Source organism: Perca flavescens, chromosome 12 (assembly GCF_004354835.1).
Source record: "Perca flavescens isolate YP-PL-M2 chromosome 12, PFLA_1.0, whole genome shotgun sequence".
NCBI lineage: Eukaryota > Metazoa > Chordata > Actinopteri > Perciformes > Percidae > Perca > Perca flavescens.
This window is the reverse complement of record NC_041342.1, coordinates 6,009,646-6,031,658: the sequence shown is the minus strand read 5'-3', so window position 1 is coordinate 6,031,658 and position 22,013 is coordinate 6,009,646. Positions and strand designations below refer to the sequence as shown.

At 42.1% G+C, this 22,013-nt stretch overlaps 1 protein-coding gene across 1 annotated transcript in view; it reads left to right on the top strand.

Moving 5' to 3' along the window:
• LOC114565093 (semaphorin-6B) overlaps window positions 1–6,148 on the top strand; it is a 35,870-nt gene extending 29,722 nt beyond the window's left edge. Inside the window, exons 16-17 of the mRNA XM_028592932.1 lie at window positions 1,040–1,101; window positions 2,484–6,148. Of these exons, the coding sequence (XP_028448733.1) occupies window positions 1,040–1,101; window positions 2,484–3,469 (1,048 nt within the window). The 3' untranslated portion in view covers window positions 3,470–6,148. The remainder of the gene's footprint in view (window positions 1–1,039; window positions 1,102–2,483) is intronic.
• The last annotated feature ends 15,865 nt before the right edge of the window (window positions 6,149–22,013 follow it).

The window sequence follows — 22,013 nt, the reverse complement described above, 5'->3', positions numbered from 1 at the left end:
GCAGTAGGTCATAACCTGTCTCGGGCAGAGGAGTACTTCAGCTCTGTGTCTCCATAGATGACGGAAGACGAGACGTAACAGCGTTACAATAAGACAATGCTGCCTCAAGCGATCCCATCCTGCCAAAGTCAGGGGAGGAAGTTAACACATACTCACATTCATACACAAACACACCAAAGGATAGGATGTAATGCAGTTTGGTCCGGCTGACATTGTTTTCACTCTGTAGGTGTTTGGGTTCATGATTTAGGTAAGCATATGTGTTTACGGCACCCGCAATATCTTTGTTTACATTGAGGGTTCAGCTAAACTTAACACCTCCAGCATGAGTTTAACCTTCATACACCTTCAGGAAGACAAGAACTTTAGAAGTTGGGATGGCACTACACTGTACCGTTTAATTCCTAAATTCCCCTCAAACAAGATTTCGTTTTTCGAGTTGTATGAGTTGTGCTGCTCCTGAGAATTTCCATAACAACTATAATGACGTTTTCTGCTGTTTGTGTGTGTGTATATATATATATATATATATATATATATATACATGTGAAAAAAAAAAGTGTGAAATAACTGAAAACATGTCTTATATGTTAGATTCCTCAAAGTAGCCACCCTTGGTGTTCTCTCAATGAGCTTCATGAGGTAGTCACCTGAAATGGTTTTCACTTCACAGGTGTGCTTTGTCAGGGTTAATTAGTGGAATTTTTTCCCTTATTAATAAAAAAGCAAAGGGTGGCTACTTTGAAGAATCTAAAATATAAGACATGTTTTCAGTTATTTCACACTTTTTTGTTAAGTACATAATTCCATATGTGTTCATTCATAGTTTTGATGCTTTCAGTGAGAATCTACAATGTAAATAGTCATGAAAATAAAAGGAAACGCATTTGAATGAGAAGGTGTGTCCAAACTTTTAGCCTGTATTGTATATATATATATATATATATAGAGAGAGAGAGAGAGAGAGAGAGAAATATTATATTAGAAATATAGAGCAATATTGAAGTCGTCTGATGTGTTGATCTCCGTGTGACTGCAGGCTGCCTTTTCAACAAGATGTGGAATATGGAAACTCCACGTCACATCTAGGAGACTGTGATGGTAGGTTGCAGCACTATGACATGGATGCTTCTGGCTGTGTATAGCAGAATGAAGGCAGGCTCCGCCTAGTGGTTCAGTCCCTCATTACACCTGTCTACTTGTCACTGAACATTTTGTTCTGGAAAAAAAAAAAACTGACTCTACCAAGTGAGAGAATATTTGGGAATGAATTTCTGAAATGTAGCACATTGTAATTTGATTACAGGTCTATTGTAATTTTGCTCCCCTGCTCAGCAAGATCCACTCAACCTTAATATTAGCAACTAAGTGTTTTTGGTGTCTTTTATTCACAGCTGAATCAGGTAGGAGTCAAACTGGGATTTTAGTTTCAACCTCGCTGCCTACAGGTCCAAACTGAGCTCCCAGTTTAATTGGAGAGGATGCGAAAGGACTAACTGCTGGTAGACAATACCACTAGACTGCCGAACGGGAAGTGCAACATCCTCCCGGTCACGAGGCTTTGCTCTCTCAAAGCTGAACATCTGAGAGAGGAATGACCGAGGGTAGCGTGAGCAAGAAGGAAATAGCATAGCATAAATACTGATGTCCCTTCTGTTAAGAGGCTCAGATGTCACTGCAGCAGCCTCTTTTGAACCTTGCTCTGAAATTCATTGAAAAAAAAGTAATTTCCTCTCCAGCAGGTTCTTTCTAAACTGTTCCGCCTGTTTTAGGCCAGTTTCAAAGTCATAAAAATCCCCTTAGTTAGATCTGAATTTCCAAAGAGAAAAAGAGTACATAGCACATGCCAAGCCCTCATCACATCCATTTGTTTTAAACTGCTGTATGGGCTTCTAGTTGTTATCTTGCACTTAGAAACCGATCGCAGTAGAAGTCAGTGATGCCAGGCTGCAGACCTGACAGACTCTAATCCGAGCGGTGAAAGCGCAGCAGAGGCCGAGCCAGGGACAGGCATGTGCTGCTGTGTCTGCAGATGGGAGTGATTAGAGCTGGGGGGAAACACTGAGGTAATGGTATGCTGCGAGGAGAGAGTCTCTGACCGGGCTGCAGGATGGAAATTGTGAGGAGAGGAGAGCGGAGGAAAGGAGAGTCAGCTGCTGTGGTCGGAGCTGTGCTGATGACAAGTGCAGGCCTCTCTGAACCTGGAGCCTGTGGAGCCTCAAGGCCAGACTGGAGACAAGCTCCTTTTATAGACAACCATTGTATGCTGATGACCACCAATTATGTGTTATTGTAGTTATTGATTTATTGTTAAACTTTATATCTTAGGAGGAGAAAAGCACTAAGCCAAAGTAGCAGAATAGCACTATATGTAATAATAATGATAATTTAAAACTGTGCCCCGTGGACACACATTGAGAGAGGATGTCCATTGTACTGTTCTACTAAATGTCATCTTCATAATTGTATCTCTTAATCTTCAGGAATTCTGCAGCAGAGTTTGCTGATTGAACCGGAGAGCTTGGTCTCCCTCAACCTGCTCGTGGCGTCTGCAGTCTCCGCGTTCACCATCGGGGCGGCGCTCTCCGGCCTCGCCGTCTGCTGGATCATGGCCCACAAGCCCACCAACCGTCGCCACGGCACCACCTCCCAGTCCTCCATCCAGCGGCGTGAGAGAGGCCTACTGGCTAACGGTGGTGGGATGGGAGGCTCCGTGCTCAGCGTGACACGGCAGGGAGGCGGGGAGCGCCCCTGCTCTCAGGGCGGGGAAACCCTGTTTGTCATGCCCAACGGCTGGGTGAAGTCAGGAGAGCTGGACCCGGGTTTCCTGCCAACCCCGGAGCACACGCCCCAGCAGAAACGCAGAGGCCTACGCCTGTCTGACTCCAACTCTGGAGGGTGGGACACCAGCCAGACGTACCTGGGGGGAGGCTCCGTGGGTCTGGGTTCACCCTGCCGCATTCCCCCCTCCGTCTACCTGACCACCAGACTCTTTCAGCAGGGGGGAGGCGGGAGACACAGTGGTGAGAGCCGGGGGAACGACACGCCACGCCAGCACTACGTCTGCCTGAGCAAGCAAGAAAAAGCAGTGAAGGGGACGCCCAAAGCTCCTCTCAGGAAGTCCGCAGGAGAATACGTATACCCCATGACCCCCCAGGACTCGCCTGAGCGTCGGCGGGTGGTCTCAGCACCCAGCGCCCCCATGGAGTATGGCGAGCCGCTGCCTTTGCGCTGGCCAGCCCCGGAAGGGTACATCCTCAGCAGCCACGGCATGGTCCCCGTCCCCATGCCTCAACCCTCCATGCCGGCTCCCAGCGGCCAGGCTTACGTGTCCCAGCAACACCCCGTCGGGCTGAGCAGGGCTCTGCTGAGAGGAGCCCTGGAGCGAGGGGAGCTGGGCGAGCTGGTGGATCTCTGCCAGCTGATGAGTAAGAAGAACTGCAGCGATAGGACTCAGGCCGGCCAGTGACTCTTGAGGAAATGAAGTGGACGGGAGCGTTTCCATGTCCAGAGCTCTCTGTTTAATTTACACAGATCTCTCTTTTCTCCTCATTCTGTCCACTCCCCTCGCCCCTTCTCTACTCTTTTCCCTACGTCTTTATTTGTCATTCAGCCCCTCTGATCTCCTCTGTCAGTCTCTCAGGCAAACTCCCCAAGATGAGTCTCTCTTTATGACCGGCTGCTGGGTCTGCCACTCATATCCTGGCTCACACTAATTGGTCAGATGGACTGAGGTTGTTGCTGTGTCTGCATTGCAGAGTTGCCTCTCTCTCCTGCTACTCAACGGCAGTGGGAAGAGGGAGCAGAGAAGATGGAGGGAAAGGAAAGAAAGAGTGCAGAGTGGGGGCCAGAGATGACGGAGACAAAGATGGACATGGCACTTAGAGACAGCCTTCTCTGTGCAGATTAACTGAGGCTGCAGAGCCAGTCACATACTGCTACAGGAGTGGGATGCCTTTTCCCTCTCGGATACCATTAACAAGACTGCCACCCGTTTGTTCTCCACTATATCACCTGTTGGTCTGATTGCCAACTAGATAGGCAAATTCCGAACGTCGTAAAAGTATCTGAAGCTGCTGGCGACTTATCAGACAAAATAAACTGGAGTCATTCTGATTGTAAACACATATCTAATGGATGATGAGGAAACACAAAATCCTTCTCTCTGTTTCTTTTTTTCTTTCTCCTCTTCACTGCACACATACAGTCAGTGCATACATGTTTTTGTACAGGTGACGGAGGGTATGTAGTATTCTATATGTACGAGGATCACGACGTGTGTGCCAAATGCCTCTAACCTGTCTCGCAGGGATATGGGACCATAACTCAACTCACTTGAGAGCAGAGGGCAGTACTGAAATGTCAGCACTATTTCTGCCAAGCGCATGCTCTCTGTAATGACGGCATCTCAGCCGTCCATCGCTCTATTCCTTTGCCTCCTTACACTCCATGTACTCTTTAATGACCAATAATTCCACGAGGACGTCTGGGGAGATTGCACCCGAACACTGGACTGAATCGTATCAGATCGAGACAGAAAGGAAGAGAGAGAGGTGTTTTAGAGGATTTAAAGTAAAGGCACTGCAATATATGAACACCTTGTCCTTCACTGTCACCTTTTTGGGTTTTTTTCAAATGCACGCGCGCGCACACACACACACACACATACATTCATTAATGCTGAATTATAAAACACGGTCTGGTTTTATTGGTCCAAATTTCCCCTTAAGCCCACAGTGTGTCAAGGTCCCACAGACGTGATACAGAACAAAGTGACAGTTACAGTGGTGATGATTGAAACCTCTGGCCTAACTCAAAGCCAATGGGGGTAATGGAAATGTTCCCAGCAGGCAAATGGGACTATATATTCAGCCCATCAAAGTGTCCAGTGCTATGAAATGGTGAGCGTTTAGATCAACACATGTTGTGAGCGTGTTAGCAAAGGAGATGGAAGTCATAAAAAAAAAAAGGTGAAAAGATAAGAAGACTGAAACTAAGCGAGTGCGACTTGTTATTATAACTGACCAGCTGACTTGATTTTCACGCGAGCAGTCCCAGTCAGTCGCGAGCAAAATGAACGCTGGTTTGTGCTGACCTTGTAGTGAGCAGCAATATATGGTTTATCTGTACATAGTAATCTTTCATTTAGATTTAAAATGATAATGTAAGACAAACAGTAACTCCAAAAAAAAAAAAAGACATCCGGCACTAGCTTGCAAACAAAAACATTTATCATGTCATTATAGCTGTTAATGTATGAAAATCTGTTTTCATATAGTCTCATGTCAACCTGCTTCAAGAGTGAAACCACAAAGACGCCGAGAACTACCAGTGTCTTTTCTTTTTTACTTCTGTGCTCCAAAACCATGAATGATTTACTGATGCCTGATTACTGAAGCAAAAAAAACAACAGAGGAAACTTGTTTTAAAGTGCCATGAAGACCATTTCATTCATGTCAGCAGTGCACCTCATGAACTATGGGGTTGGAGAACTCACGAATTGCAGTATACTTGTGAAATGTATGCCTTTGGCCTTTACATGCTGAATGTTAAATCTTATTTTTTTATTTAGATGTCAGCTTGTGCTGTTGAAATCGTTTGTTTCAGCTGCCCCTGTTCGTGTGTCCAGATGCCAGATGACACTGAGTGCTACCAGCAGTGTTTCTGGGTCTGCTTATGAACTACTTTCATGTCACACTTATATACTGTAAATATGTAAGAATGAATACAGGCACTTTGTCATGCCTTTTATGATTATAATGTAATGTATTCACCAATGCCATGAAATGTGTTCATTCCAGAATAGCCAATATGTAATAATAAGGAAGTAGTTCATAAGCGAACCTTGAACTGGACTGAAATGCTGCGAGGGAACACTTTGTATCTCATTTTGTGTCATATCTATCTGTCCTGATTCTGGACTTTTGGTCTTGTTCTGTAGTCTAGTGATTGTCTGTCATCGCCAATCAACTGCCATACTGGGGGATCTTGAAAATACTTGTGTGAATGAATGTACTCATTGCTTTTTTGTTTATAGTCATTATACCGTGCAGTAATAAGGAAAAGCACAAAAAACTTTTCTCTTTTTCTTTTGCATAATGAAAAGGGAGCTGTTCTGTATTATTTGTGAATAGTGTAAATAATCATCCTGAAGGTATAGTGTATCAGTTGTGGGGGGGGCTTGTTCAAGCTTTTCTGAGACAGGACTGTCTGAAGTGTGGGGTTTTGGGGGTTTCTTCGGTGAGAATGCTGTGAATAACATGTATGTACAGTATTTACGTGACTATGGCTGACTGCTGAGCTCAGCTGTTCCCTGTTATTAGAGTAGAGTCGCAGGCCTGATCTCAGCCAGAACTGAGCTTTCTCATTTGACTGATGCCTGCTGAGTCTTTTTTTGCAGTTGCTAAGATACAGCTGTTATAATAACCATTGATCTTTGGAGTACTGCTATTAAATGGCATTATATAATTGACTGCTAATGTTGTCGAGTGTGGATCCGAATGCACTCATTGAAATAAATGCATCTCATTATACGCGTGCCCACGTATATACACACATTTCTAAATGCAATGATATTACTTCACAGTAGTCTCAAGTAATGTGTATGTCATAATTGCAGTTTATTTTCCATAAATGAGACATGTTTGTCATCAGATTGGCAATTTCAAACTTCACAACAGCCAAAGCTCCAGAGCAGACAGGCAACAAAAAAAATCTTTCAAGCATTTACTTTTCTCGTCACAAGAGGGAGCCGGGCACTGGATTTCATTTATCTGGCCTCTGTGATGGAGGGAAAGGCTTGAACTCCCATTGGTGCCTGTGCATTGACTGGACATGGTCTGTCACTGCTGCTGAGCTAGACACAGACTGTAGTTTCTAGAGGTCTGGTGCAGAGATGAGAATACCACTTGTCATCTGCTTTGATATAATGCTTTGGACATTACACAGAGAGCAGTAAAGTCAACAAAAGATTGAATAAGTTACTTAACAGGTATTTATATTCCAAAACACACACACACACACACACAGCTGAAGAGTTCAATAACTTAATGACTGAGGCCAAACCAGATGTAACAATGTAATGATTAAGTTACATTTTGTTCTGCCACCGTACATACTGATATACGTAGTTAACAATACTTAAATAAATACCTATATTCAACAAATCATTTGAACAATAATCAATTGGGAACCGTTGATTCAAAGCTGAAAAGTTAATTTTTACATTGCCTACATTTCATTCAGAAATCACAAAATATCTCAAATTACAATCAGTCAGACATCGCTGCAAATTTAAAGGGGTACTCCAGCGTTTTTGTATTGCACTTCCAAAAAGCTAGGGAAAAATATTTTAAATATGGTCAAAAACAAAACAGCAGGGGAGTCCTGCTCCATCCTACAATTCCCATAATGCAACATATTTTATACTGCACACCTCCAGTGTGTTATGTGGGTTCAGTCCCAAGCCCGAAACCAAGACAACCCTGATGACATCATTAGGGGTGTTGTTCCTCCAGAGGCACATTATACAAGCTAAGAAGTACTCTTCCTTGATGTGTAAGATCGGTGGAGAACCCCTTTAACAATATCATTTGTTTAATATTGTGCAGTCTAAAATAAGTATACATACATGCTTGTACTCCCTTTTACTTAAAAATAAAACCCTTTCAATAGAAAATAATAGCTGATGGAATCAAAACAGCAGTTTGTGGAGGCGATCCATTCAGCCACAAGTAGATACACATGTGCAGGTAAGTATTTAGACTGCCAGTTTTCAGGTACTTTTTCAAAGTAGTTGACAATAAAGGCAATATGGATCGGTGTGTAGCAGACAATGAACACAATCATGTTCGCTGTTACTATGCCAATGGTGCTTTTCTTTTCCTCTGACTTGTCGCCCACCTTTAACAGAATACAGATGATGCGACTGGAGCAGAAGACAATGATCAACAGTGGAGTGAGGAAGCCTAGACACACCAGAATGACGATGAACTTTGGATCAAGTTGGCTATCTTTACATCTTTCAAAACATTTCCAGAGCTTTTTAGGGTCATTATTCTCTCGGAATATAGCACATATTGTCACAAGAAGTACCCAAAAGACCAAACACACAGCACAAGCTATCTCTTTCTTCTTTCTCCAGGATCTGGCCTGCAGCGGGAACCTTAAGACCAGATAGCGATGGACACTGATGGCCATGGTGATCATAATGCTGGCATACATGTTGATGTAATGTAGGAAAATGAGGAAAGTACAAAATTCAGTTGGGTGCAGGCAGTAGAAGGCATCGTAGATCCTTAAGGGTATGAAGAGGATGAGGACACTATCAGCTATAACCAGGTTGAGCATGTAGATGTGGGTGTCTGTCCAGGAGTCCCGTTTGGCAATGAAGGCCCACAGAGCAGAAGCATTGACAAATAAACCCAGGAGAAACACGGGACTGTACGCCAAACCCAGAAGTATGTCCTCTTTACAATTGTTGGTGGTGCTGTTGGTGGTGCTGTTGCACATACTTATCTGTAAGAAATGTCCATGTCAGAGTAAAAAATAATACTGTTAGTTTAGAGAAGGATTAAATATGCAATGCAAAAGAAACACATGAATATTCTGTTATTGGTTATAAGATACAGCTCACAGGTTCACATACAAGGATAGGTTCACTTTTTTTCAAATCAGTCCTAAAACAATACTCACATGGCCATATGTACGTACATCAAAACAGTTTCTGCTTGCTGTAATTCTTCTTCTACATCTGACGATGGACGAAAAGATCAAAATCGATGGAGTAGAACCCAAGATATTATATTTTTGTAATTCCACACATTCTTCTTCCTTGTCAAAACCTAGTGCCTGCATTGCCCAAAATGCAACTTGAATGCTGACAGTTCCATCAGAGACTCTGGTGTGTCATGCTAGTAGCGGCTAATGTAGCCTCGAGCTGAACAGATATTAGGAGCGGCTACAGAGGTCTGGTAAGCAGTAAACTACACCCCACCTACAAAATTAGTGTGAAAAATTTGATGGTATTAGCTTTGACTAAAGTTTAGAATGCATTTTGGGCTTTGTGTCCCATCTCTTACACGTGGAATCCTGTTACTTCATGGCCAGTATGGACAAGCAACCAAAAACTGTTTCAGTATACACCTGAGCATGTGAGACTTGGAAAAAATGTGAAGCTTTCCTTTAGTTTTGTATGACATGTTCAACAGTTCACTGTGTAGTTGTGTAATGTACCACTCACTGTAAATTACCATATGCAACACTGTTAACACTGTTATCATACCAGGAAGTAGTTACACATCATCTGATAATTTCTTTTAGATATAAATGTTATTTCTTACCAAATAAAGAACTTACTGACTCATCATTTAAACAGAAACAGTAACAATGTGACAAGGCTCATTTATGAAAACATATACACACGTCTACAGTTGAAATCATTGGAAGACAGAAAAGCAAACATCAGCTTTGTGTTGCTCACAATGGTCAAGTGAAAAATCCAAACTTACCAAATCAGCTGTTCTCCTTAGCATAAACCTTGTTGAAATGATTTTAAAGGCGGCTGCACCCGCGTCTTGTTGAAAATGTGACAATCCGTGTGAAGCTTTGCCACATATACATCACTTCTTCTCTTTTTGACATTTGATGTCGTGTCTGTGGTTAAAAGTAGGCCTAGAGATGTAGAACAGCTAACGTGACAGCCAACCATAGACACATTTTCCCATGTAGTGTAGTTTCACAGTAGCGTTTGTCTGCTCCACTTTCATTTGTGGAAATGAACGTATAAATGTGCCTATATGGGTAATATTGTGCCTATTGTTCTTTTAATCCTCATTCGAGCTGCATTTGTTGTTGCTTGTTTATTTTCTGTTTTGGATTTGAATGTATTTTAATCAAATGTCTTTTGTGTGAAGCACTTTGTGACACTGTCTGTGAAAGGTGCTATATCAAATAAATTACTTACTTACTTACTTAATATGAAATTGAAGCAAACGGTGTAGTGGCTCTGCAGTACTTCATATGTTCAGGTGTTCATAATGAATTAGATCATATTTGTTTTGCATTTCTACACTTACATCCTCATGCCATATAGTACCTTGTTTGTATTTTTAGTCAGTGCTTTTCTTGTATTTATACTTTTGAATCTGCAACCCAAGTGGTCATTTTCAGCAACAGTTTTTGCAGACGTAAAAACTGTGATGGAGGTGTGTTCCAGACTGGAAACGGAAATTGCAATTTAGAGCACTATCTTTCCACTCTTTATTTAATAGCTAGATTATAAAGAGAAATGGGTCAATGTTTTGGTTCTATTGGCTAAAAAAAAGCGGACAACACATGCCCTAAAATGACGTGACAACAAACCTTGAAAGTGATAGTTTCTTTTGCTTGGAAAATGTGTGTCAGCCCTGACTGGGAGCTTGTTTGTCTCATACATTCATTTCCATTTGTTATATATCAACTGACAAGCAACAAAAAAGCCTGTAATTTCTGCTAAAGCTTGTCAACAACTGACAGTCACAATCAAACAGCAACAGGCCTCTGGCGTAAACCTCTGTTTATAAAAAGAACCTTTGTTAATAAGTTTCTGGATTCAATAAGACAGATAATTGAAACAGACTAAGAAATCATCGAGACATCTGCAGGCCTCTCTCTCCACCTTCACGCAGCTCTGGCTTCGCATTGTGAGTAATTTAGTCAACACGTCGTCGTCAAAGTGTTCCTATCCAATTAGACAGACGAGGGGGGAAGCTTGGACGCAGGCCGGTCTGGCTGCCACACACACAAGCCAGACCCTGCACAATGATGGCCACCTTAATGGGCGTTCAATTAAAAATGGAGCCACACAGTGTTTGTGTGTCTGCATCTTTTTTTCCTGTTACGTGTTGCTTTGTTTTTGCATACAGTAACTATGTCTTACAGCAGCTATGTGCTTGTTTGTCTTCTGGGGGTGTGACTCACTTGTTTGTGGCAGAGGGAGTGACTAAGCTGCCGAGTGTTTACGTTGACTGAACATGATGCCGACGTCAGAATCAATCCATTGTCATATTTAATTTGGAGCAGGAGAAAAGGAGTTGAAATTGGATGATGAAACATTTACTGAAGGAGCTTGTCCTAAATATTCTTGAACCCTGAGCGGATTTGAACAAGATTACACAGATGAATCATTGCCTGCATCATAATCTTTTATACAGCGTGGGTCCAGCCCTGCGATGGGCGAAGGAGGCCTTTGGCTTGGTGCAGATGAGGTCATGGTTGCGGGAAAAAAAAGAAAAGAACAGAGTTGTTAAAAAACATTTAAAAAAGGACATTTAAAGTAGTATTACTGATTGTGGCTCCTGGCAACATTGCGTACAATAGTTGCCTTTGTATCATGGCCTTAGATGTTTAGTACAGAAGGACAGCTTTGTTTGAGAGGCAGGAATAGATAGAGTAAAAAGAGGACTGTTTTGGTTGGGGGGGGAGGGTAGCTTCATATTAGAAGTGTATTATTAGAGTGTATCTTTTCTTTGTATGGGTCTTTAGTAATCAAGGGTTAAAACAGGAATAGAAGTGTGATGACAAAGCATCAAGTGCTGTTCAGGACGGACCAAAGGTTGTTTTCACTTACGTCAGCATCAAAACGCAGAGCTGAAAGTTCATTCAAAAATTGAAGGTAGAGACTGACGGAAAGAAAACCAAGCGACTGAAAGGGTGGGGGGGGAAATCAAAAAATGTGGTCTGGAAAAAGTTTTGGATGGTCTAAACGGAACAGTTGAGAATACACGACTCAAAAACAGATGACAGAGCAGAAAGGTTTGGAGTATGAAGTTGCCCTTTAACTTCCTGTTTTATACATTTAAATCTATTTTCAGTTGACACAGTTTGGTTTCATAAAGGTTTTGGCGTGCCCTTTGGAGCCAAAGTCAGCGTGCTCCATTGGACTGCGGCCTCCCAACATGAATTTTGGACTATTTGAACCCATAGGGGGAAGCAATCATCCTATTAGAGGAAAGACTGAAGGTCAGGTGTGGCTGTGTAAATGAACATGGGCCATTAGTGTAAAGGCTGGAGAAGCAGTGACTTTATTAGGGGAAATATTCCTAGTAACACATTGCAATGGCCTTTGAAATTCAGATTCCTACAACAAGAGCCCTGAAGAGCACAGGGAATGTTAGATTGTATTCTGTTTATTAGGAATTACTGCTTGTAATCTTGCAGTTATTGCCTTCTTAGCGATGCTCTCAATTTTATTAAAAGCTACTTCAAAGATATTATTCTCTGAAAATAAAGGCAGAAATCTAATATTACACAGGATATGAGGGGGTTCCATATTTTGAATGCGGTCTGTTGTTGTCATTAATTTGTTTTAAATCCCTTTAGGCTTATCCTGTTTTCACAGAGCTATTTGCCAGATCTGGTATAGCATTGTGGATACAATTTTTGTCTGCTGGTCTCGGCCGATTTCCTTTTCTTGACTCTGGTCTGCCTGTCTCTCTTACTGCTTGGCTATCTCCTTTACCCGCCTCGCTGCATTTATGGCTGTCTGTCTGGAACTGTTTGAAAGTGCCCTTTACACGTCAGTGGTGAGGCAGGGTGGTGGTGGGGGATGGAGGGAGGAGGGGGTTTCATCGCTCTAACTAGGTCAGTGAAGACACACCCCTCTCTCCCCTCACAGTGCCCCTGCTCTCCCCGTCCTGTCTCCCCTCTCTCCCTTCCCCTCTGCTCCCTGCTGTGACGCAATGCAGACTTTCACAGTCCGCCTGTTTCTCTCTTATTACCTCCCGAATCTGGGAAAACGCAACACAGCCTTCCACTTCATTAATGGCAGTGATGCAGCCTCCCAAATCAGCATCCAGCAAAGCACATATCAGCTGAGACAGCTTTCTCTTTTCTAGCTGCCAGTCAGGTTAGATGAATCAGCTGCACCATATGGATCTGTTTATCAGCCAGGGTTGCAATGATTTGGTCCAACCTTTTGTTGTGATCACGGATTACATAATGCTCCGTCATTGCATAGTGGTTATGAGGGTTGTCAATCTGTGGTCAGGCTCAGATAGTGTGTCACTGTTACCGTGCACTTGCTCTTTTAGGATAGTGTGCTGATGTGTGTGTCATTGCATCATCTGCTTCTTTTTTTTAACCCTATAAAATACTTAACTTGTAACTTATCAGTTGTCTGTGCACTCCTTCCACAATGTGGACTGAAAATCATAAAATATGCATGCCCAAGAGCAAACTCCAAGTATTACATAAGCCCAGCCTGTTATACCACGACTCCACCACTAGATGTCTCTGCTCCTGCTGGCTGTGCTGCGATGAGTCATCTGAGTGGTTATATATGAACTCAATGACCAAATCTCACCCATGTCTGATTTTCAAATGCATGGTGTTTATCACGGTAAACAATGATGTGAGGTGAGATATGTGGATGCACTGTGTGTTGCATGTGTTGAACAGATGGTGGTAAAGCAAGAGGCCAAAACATCTGGGTGGTGAATATGATAACCCTGTTCAGAAACCAGACAACAGCTGCACAATAGAAGACGGATGTGCAGATTTTTCAGTGATTTTTAGCTGATGTATGTCGGGGAATGTGAATTGCTCAACACAAAAGGATTATTCAGTAATTCCATTCTCCCCTGATTACATCATTGGATGCAGTCAGAGGATTACACGTAAAAATGAGCTATGGTCTTGCAAGAAAATGAAAGGGAATAGAGGATCTAATATATATATATATATATATATATGGTATAAACGGTGTGTTTATGTTCTGCTTTTTCTTTTTGTCTGGTCAAGACTCTAGGCCATGTCACATGGTGTTTGTGTATACTTGCTTGTATTATGAGTCAGTGTTGTTTGATGTGTGTGTGTGTGTGTGAAATTATATACAGATACATACAAATTGTCTTTTTTGCATTGATGTGATTATTTTCTGTGATATGCTGCCTCGAGAATGTCACTTTTAAAGCCCCTGGAGGGTTTTTAGGCAACTCTCTTTCACATTTCCTTGCAAATTATTCATTATATTTTTTTTTTTATTTTGTACATGTGTATAAATAAACAAAACAAAGTATCTGAGGGAAGATGGGAGGGTGAAAGAGCAGTGAGATAAGGTTTGTAGCCAGCAGTGGCTTGCGGATGGTAGCCTACGCGACAGATGTCGCTAGGCCAAAGATCGAGAAAGCAAGGTGGTACGAGGCGGAAGGGAGAGTAGTCACAGTTGAGACAATGTGCAGTATTCTGGAAAACACATTTCTATCTCGATGACCTTATTTACTGCAGATGGAAATGATGACAGTGTTGATCCATGTGTGATTGCATGTGTGATTGCATGTGCTTGTGGCGCGCGTGTGTGTGTGTGCACTCACACTCACTGGGGTGTAACTGGGCCATGCTCACATGGCAAAGCACATTGATCCACACAGGGAGATAAACACAACCCAGTTGTCGTGGCAACCTCTTTTTTTAAGTTAAGTTACATATTATACCCCACTACGTCTTTACGTGGCACATGTTTGTATTTGCATCAGATTTTCTATGTGAATGTTGACACAGACAAAAGCTGCCCACACTGAGAGCAAACGTGTTAAGCCCAGCGTTGTACCCTTTCTGATTAATGAACAGGTTGACACTTTAATCAATCATGACTGTCTTCTGTTTTCGATAATGCATTACTTAATGAAAGGTCCAGGACTGTGAATGTGTCAACACTTCGGAGTCCTCCCTCTGTCGGGCGGTCTGTGGCTGTTCAACCTGCTTGGCGAGAAACAAAGGAAGACAAAGGTAGAAGGGTTAGGGGAAAAGAAAAAGAGAGAGAGTGACAGAGAGAAAGAGAGATCTGCTGCTGATTGTGTTTGTCGAGACAAGTCTGGACATACTAAAGAAATGTAACATAGGTGTAACTCTATGCGTACATGTTTGTGTCTTTTACAGACTCAAACAGCCACAAAGACCCTTTCCATGAAGACGGGCAACCTAAATTTAGCAACATGTTGAAAGACACGCGCGTGTGTTGTGGAGGTTTAGAGAAGTGGGCTCCTGATTACAAGGTTGCTAGTTTCAATTATGTGACTTTTTGTACATGGGCAATAGAGAAGAACCATACTTCCCCTGTTCAGTACCTACTGTACAGTGGCCTTGAACAGGAATGTTCAGGTAGTAGATGCTGTGGTCCGTGTGCAGATCTGAGGAGTCTGTGGAGAACGTCCTTTTGTTTGCAGAGAGCCGGCATTTGCTGACACAAATATGATATAGCCTACATTATAATAAGTCTAAGATGGACTGTAAGCATGTTGACTGTCAGAGTCAGTCATGTTCTGCCACTCGGGGGTCTCTCAATTAAAACACTAATAAAAGACAGAGCGAGGCCATAATTGCAGTCACTTTCTCCCGGTTAGGATTCCAGTGTGTTCATCCTTCACGACAGTTTCTACTGGGAGCCAAATTATCCGCTGAGGCCTTCTCCTATCCAAAACAAAGCATTGAAGAAAGCAGTTTTACGTTAAAAATGTGTTTCTTCGGGCCTGCGAGCCGAGCTGCTGCAAACATTTGCTCAGGTTGTTTCTCTGATAACTTAAGACCCAGAAGTCCAATGACCAAAATCCTTCATCTGGTTAAATATAGTTAAAAACGGCCAAGATCTAGAAAGTGTATCATAAAAATGTGGCTTAAAGTGGGACAAACATTAGATTTATGACAGATTTTAGCAGACAACCACAACGCCGACACGTGCGCAAAGAGGATATGACGTCATCGCCAGGTGACGGCGACCATATGTATATGTATATACGAACCGTTACTTTAAAATTACAAATTTCTAAAGAGCTATGTGCCCCTTCTTTTCATTTTATGTTTTCATTTTATTCTTTCTTTAACAATTTATTTGTTACTTACTTTTCTCATAGAAGTCTGAGTTTCCAATTTGGAAATGATCATTGGCGTGCAGTGTATTATGTTAATGTAAGAAAAAATTCAAATTAAAAAGTTTTTTTTTAAAAAGTTTGAAAATAATTGGAAACATTTGGGATAATGTAAGTACACGACTCAACAGAATATATAACATAGGTCTAGTCATTTTTAGTACAGTACAGTTATGCTTAATGCTTAATAAAGTTACCTTGGCTTTTGGAGTTACAATAGCCCCACATCATCGCATAGCCTTCACCATACCTAGAGACTGGAATGGTTTTATTTCAGTTAGCCTAATAGCTAGTTTGATTTGCATTGAGAGATGATTTTATGGAAAGTACCCCATGCCAATCTCTAGGTATGGTGAAGGGTATGTGATGATGTGGTGCTATTTTAATTCCAAAGGCCAAGGGAACTTTATCAGGATGCATAGTATCCTGGATCCATGAAATAACTGGCTTTTAAAAATACAAATCTGCCTGCCTCTATGGGAATTTAACATAGAGGTGTACTGACTTATGTCCCCTGTATTTTAAGGAAGAACATTTATTTATTTATTTAAGATACATTATTCATTCACAAAGAAAATGGGTGTCCTTAAAGGTTGGATTTTTCCACATTTTTTTAATTAAGGTATTAAAATCAATTTCCAAAAGATGATTTTTTTTAATTCCTATTTTTAGTCAATTTTAGCAGGGGTCCATACACTTATGAACACAATTGTATTTTCATTTACCAATAAACATTCACAACTAAATAAGGTAAAAAACAACAACAAAAAACATATTTAGGTGTTATTTATAAAGATTTAAACATTTCAAAACTCAGCTAATCTTCTTTATCTGTGTAAGTGTGGTTTGAGCATGTTTGATTGACAGTAACCAAACAATCCTGCAGCTAGTACAAATAGTACAAAATCCTGATTGGTCCACGGAAGTATGAGTATAAGTATGAGTCTTGTCACCTTCAAACCAGCGAGAAGAGCACAAAGAGAAACAGAAATACAGACATTTCTTATGTAGAATTACCCAAACTCTTCTGCAGAACACTCGCGTAGGATCAAATCACTCACAGTAATCTGATTGAGAAAATAATGTTTGAGGGCCTTTAATCCCCACGAAATCCTTGATTAACTGCAGTGCAGTGCTCAGGGCCTGGTTCAGGTTAAAACTATACATAGGACAAAATATTATGATATGAAAGTGATTTGCACTGGTCAGGTGTTAACTAACTCTTCCTCTCTAAGCTGAAATCAGGTTTTACTACAGTACATGATCTGTTTAACCTCTAAAACAGGATGATTTTTGAAATTATATGTGATAAATGGAATAAGATTTCACAATAGCTCATTTATGATGATGTAACTGGCAGGCCAAGGACGCTACAAGAATATACTGTATGTTTGTGCTCTTCCTGTAATGCGTGTGAGTTGGAGGAGTGTGAGTGCTCAGTGAAATCAATCTGTACCTAATGACCTGAGATTGAACTCACATTCTATAAGGGAATAAGAAACAGATGTGCTACAGTGTAGAGTGGTAACAGGAGCTGGCGGAGATCCAAAAGGAACAGGGAATGAGAATTAGAAAAGATGGAGGGTTGTAGTCGAGTCACCAACTGTCAAGTCCGAGTCAAGTCTCGAGTCTTCAGTGTTCGAGTCTGAGTCCAAGTCCAAGCCACCAAAGAAGAGTCGAGTTGAGTCCGAGCCGAGTCACCATTACCTGAGTTCGACTCTGAGTCGAGTCAGGAGTCCAGAGAATAGCGACTCGAGTCCAAGTCCAGGACTTGAGTACTCCATGAAACAGTTACAGACTAAATATATATATCAATATCTTATATCAAATTTTGTACACGTAAAAGTAGTCAGAAACTTCATCCAACTTCCGAGTCCGATTTCATAAATCCTTGAGTCCGAGTCCAAGTCATCACTGCTCGAGTCCAAGTCGAGTCAGGAGTCCAGAGAATAGCTACTTGAGTCAGAGTCCAGGACTTGAGTACTCCACCACTGGAATGAGGATGTGAAGTGGAGGCGAGGGATTAGGGTGAGTATGTTGCAACAGGGAGGGATCGGTGATTGTACTCATCTGGCACACTGACCTAGTGATGCAGACAAACTCACTGCTCCAGATTACAGGGCCGTGGCTGCAGGGAAGGGGGGAGGGAAAGATTAATGCTGAGAAGAAGAAAAAAAAACAGGGAGATTAATTAAAATGAGGGAAGAGGGAGTGAGGGATTACAGCTCTGTGGATGGCAGGAGCATGACATAATCCCAGCAAACTGACTGGCACAGTCCGGTACATGCGCATGTGCATGTATGTGTTTTTGCCGTGTTGTGGGTGTGATGTAGTCTGGCTATCACCAGACCAAGCTCAGTCTTTTAAGGTTGAACATCAGTCTGGGGAGTCTGCTCTGTATTTTCTACCGCACAAGGTGCGTGATCAATGGGCGTAGTTCAAATGACTCTGTACGCAATTGGATAGTCCTTCAACCAATCAGACCATCGATCAGGGTGACGTAGCAGCGACAGCGGCATCAACAGTTTCCTGCGCTTCGGTGTCCGGCTTGTTGGATAGAAACAAAAAGCTGCCTGGTCGCTTCTCTACCGTCATCGTTTTAAACCCACCAATAGCGTGCCAGGTGGATTAGCCAGTTTGTGATTGGTCCCCGCAAAATTGTAACGGAAGCAGGATAGATAAACGTACAGGTTTCCAGCCTGAGCTGCAGGGCGAAATCAAATCGCCGGCAGATCGGGCTGGGTTTACCCAGTCTCGGTGTGATGTACACATTGAAAGAAATTATGAAGTAAGAGACGATGATAGACGTATTTTAAATTACCCTTGTTCACATAAAAATCCATGTGAACATTTTGCAATGTGCCGTGTGAGAAAATAGACTGGAATGTAAGGAGTTGATGCTGCTAAGGCAGAGAGATTGGCCATGGGGCCCCACTGAAACCATGTGCAGCCAATCAGTTACAGTTGGTCCCTCATCCCTACAAAGACTCTTTGATGTGAGCGAGACCTTTAAATTCAACCCCGGGGAGTCACAAGGCTGCACTGGCTTTGATCTGAGTCAGGAGAAACATTATGCCTATCCTTACAACAAGGGCCTTCTGCACAACAACAATATGCCTGCTTGCCTGACATTTAAAGAGTAGGCGGCAACAAGCACGGGTTCACGGGTGAGTGCCGGAAAATCAGTGTGCTAAACACAAACATACTGTATGTAACTGGTTCTCTACATCTAGATGGTGTCTGTACAATGGAGCTGTTCAAGGTAACAGCAATAAGTGTCACTCTTAACCTGCTGGAGCTGTACCTCGCATCACGTGTTCTCATGCAAAGTAACCAAAGAGAGTCGACTAGGTTGATTTGCAGTGCCTGGTTAACGGGGCTAGAAGGGGGCATGGGTTGGCACCGCCCCCCTCCCCCCATATATGATTGTGGTGACACCGACCAATCCATTGGGCTAGAGTGCTGCCAATCTGACAATTCAGATTTACATTGGATCAGAGTACGGTCACTTGGCTGCCTGTTTCCCAGCCCCTGTCACATGACCAATTAATGTCTCCATGATGACTATTGAATTGCTTAGTTTTTTTAAAGGCAGATTGAGCCTATATGGAAAATGTGTATTGTATTAGGATGTAAACTACTAATGAATGTAATATTTTATATAGCAGAATTACATTGTGTTGCTCTATCCTATCGGATATTTCCTATATTTCTAAGCAGATTTTCAATTCTGTATTCTGATCAAATGAAATAGCCTCTGGGAACATGCCGGTTGCTTGGCCTCCAGTATTGCTGCCTGTAGCTTTCTCCAGAACCATTGTAACCCCAAATAACGTACAGAAGCCCCCCCAAAGCAACCCAACTGTGCAGTATTGACTTACTGTGTACTTCTACTTCAGAGGAAAACATTACTTCTACATTTACCTGACAGAGAAATGTTACGTCTGAGATGTAAATTTTACTCACAAAATATCACAATTAAAATATAATGCATTATAATTCATTAAACTAGTATCCAGCCTTAAATTAGAATTGAAAGCTCTACCTTGACCAGACATTAAGTCAATGTAAGTACATTGGGCTGATATGTTGCCTCACTTTTGGCTTCAAGTAAACATTTGAATGCAGGGATAGACTGTGCGGTATTAACCGTTTTAAAATGAATAGTTATTTTGAGTACTTTTAACACTGCCAATACCAACATTCCCAGTTAGAGAAATGATGAAAGACAACGGACTCATGCACACACACAGAGGGTCCTCGCCTTATTGTATGATACTCTTTTGCAGTGCATTTGATCTAAGAGAGCCTAAAATAATCCACGCAGGTGTGAACTGGAAATATCTCACAATGCTACTCTGCATTAGAGATCATTTCTGTCTATCACTGCTCCACGGGGCTGTCACTTTAAATGGCGTTGCTGTATTTGGAAAGACTCAAGGCAAAGTGGACATTGGCTTTTTGGCCTCCTTGTCTTGTTTGTGCTGCAGCTTTGCTTGTTGTCACACAGTCTATGATGTAAATATCCGTCCATTTATGTATCATTTCTCGATACATTGTACCCCCCCACCCCCGCTCCCCCTTCATCTGCTTCCTCATCCTGTTATGCTGCTGCTGGCAACCTTCTAAAATCCTCCTCCAGCTCTAAGCTCATCTTCTTCTTCCTCGCCTCTTCTTTTACCTCTAACTTTATCATCGGGCAACAAAATGTCTGCCAATATACGAGCCATGCCAAAGCCCTCCTTCCACTCCCTGCCTCTCCTTCCTCTGCTGTCTAACCAAGCTGCACAGCGGTTACGTAGGACCTAAGGTCAAAGTGTCACTGCCGTTGTCAAGGGAGACATAGAACAGAGGGGCTTTAGAGGAGATGTGCACGGGGTGAGAGAGAGGGGGGGGGACTACAGACACAAATGGACGAGAGGAAAAGCTGTGCAGAAAAGGCTAGAAAAATAAGGATTTGAGCATGTGTGCGTACTACAAAAACTCCAAGATTTCAGAATAGATTTCATGTGGGCTAGCATTATGTATGCCAAACAAAGATGAGGGAGAGGAAAGAGTGAGTGCCTGTGTATTTCTGTGTGTGTGTGTGTGTGTGTGTGTGTGTGTGTGTGAAACCGAAAACCGAAAGCTCTGTGCTCGGCCGCTCCACTAACCTAGTTTGAGTAATCTCTGCCTTCATGCTTTTTCATAACACTGCTGCCAGAGGATTGCATCATAACACCTTCCATAAGATCCCACCACCACCACTACCACCACCCACCCACCCACACCCCACAGTCACACACAATTGTGTATAAGCACACAATTACATCAGACTCCTTTTTATCCATAGATTAAACAGGGACGATGAGCTGCATAATTTGTAGGGGTGGGCAAAAAAATTATTTATGTATGTGTCATCATTTTTTACCAATGATTCACCAAAATATTTCCTGCTTATACAGTACCGACTTGTCTGACTACATCATATTCGTTTCCAGCAAAACAGAGCGAAAGCAGGAAATGCAGAAAATCTATGTTATGTACTTCTTCACAAATTAATAAATGTCAGACTGACTGACTGACATGTGATGTGCATTATTTTTCGAAAAGAATTCCTTTTTCCAAATGTCTCAGGATATATTGTCTCTAGAAGTGTATTATTCAACTTTTGTTTTTGTTAAAGAAGGAAAAGAAAATCGCAACACTCAATACCATTGAATCACAATACTTCTAGAATCGCAATAAATGAAAATTGCAATACAAATCGAAACGGCACCCATGTATCGTGAAAGAATCAAATCATCAAAGACAAAAGCATATACTGTATCGTCCCAGCCCTAATAATTTGCTTTTTTTTAAGTACAAAATGTGCAAAGAAAGAGAGGATTCATACGAGCAAAAATGAACACATATGGGACTGACTAATTGTCAGTGGGTAACATACTGAGAGACAAATAAATAGCAGTATTCCTGTGGTAGGCTCCTGCACATCCTGTACAGAAATGTAAACACGAAACAGGAACCAGACTGCCATGTATCAAACTTTGTGAGGTCACTAGGTGTAAACTCTGAAGCTGCTTCGCCGAGAATAAATTGAAAGCTGGTGAGCAATCATTGGGAGCAGCCGGG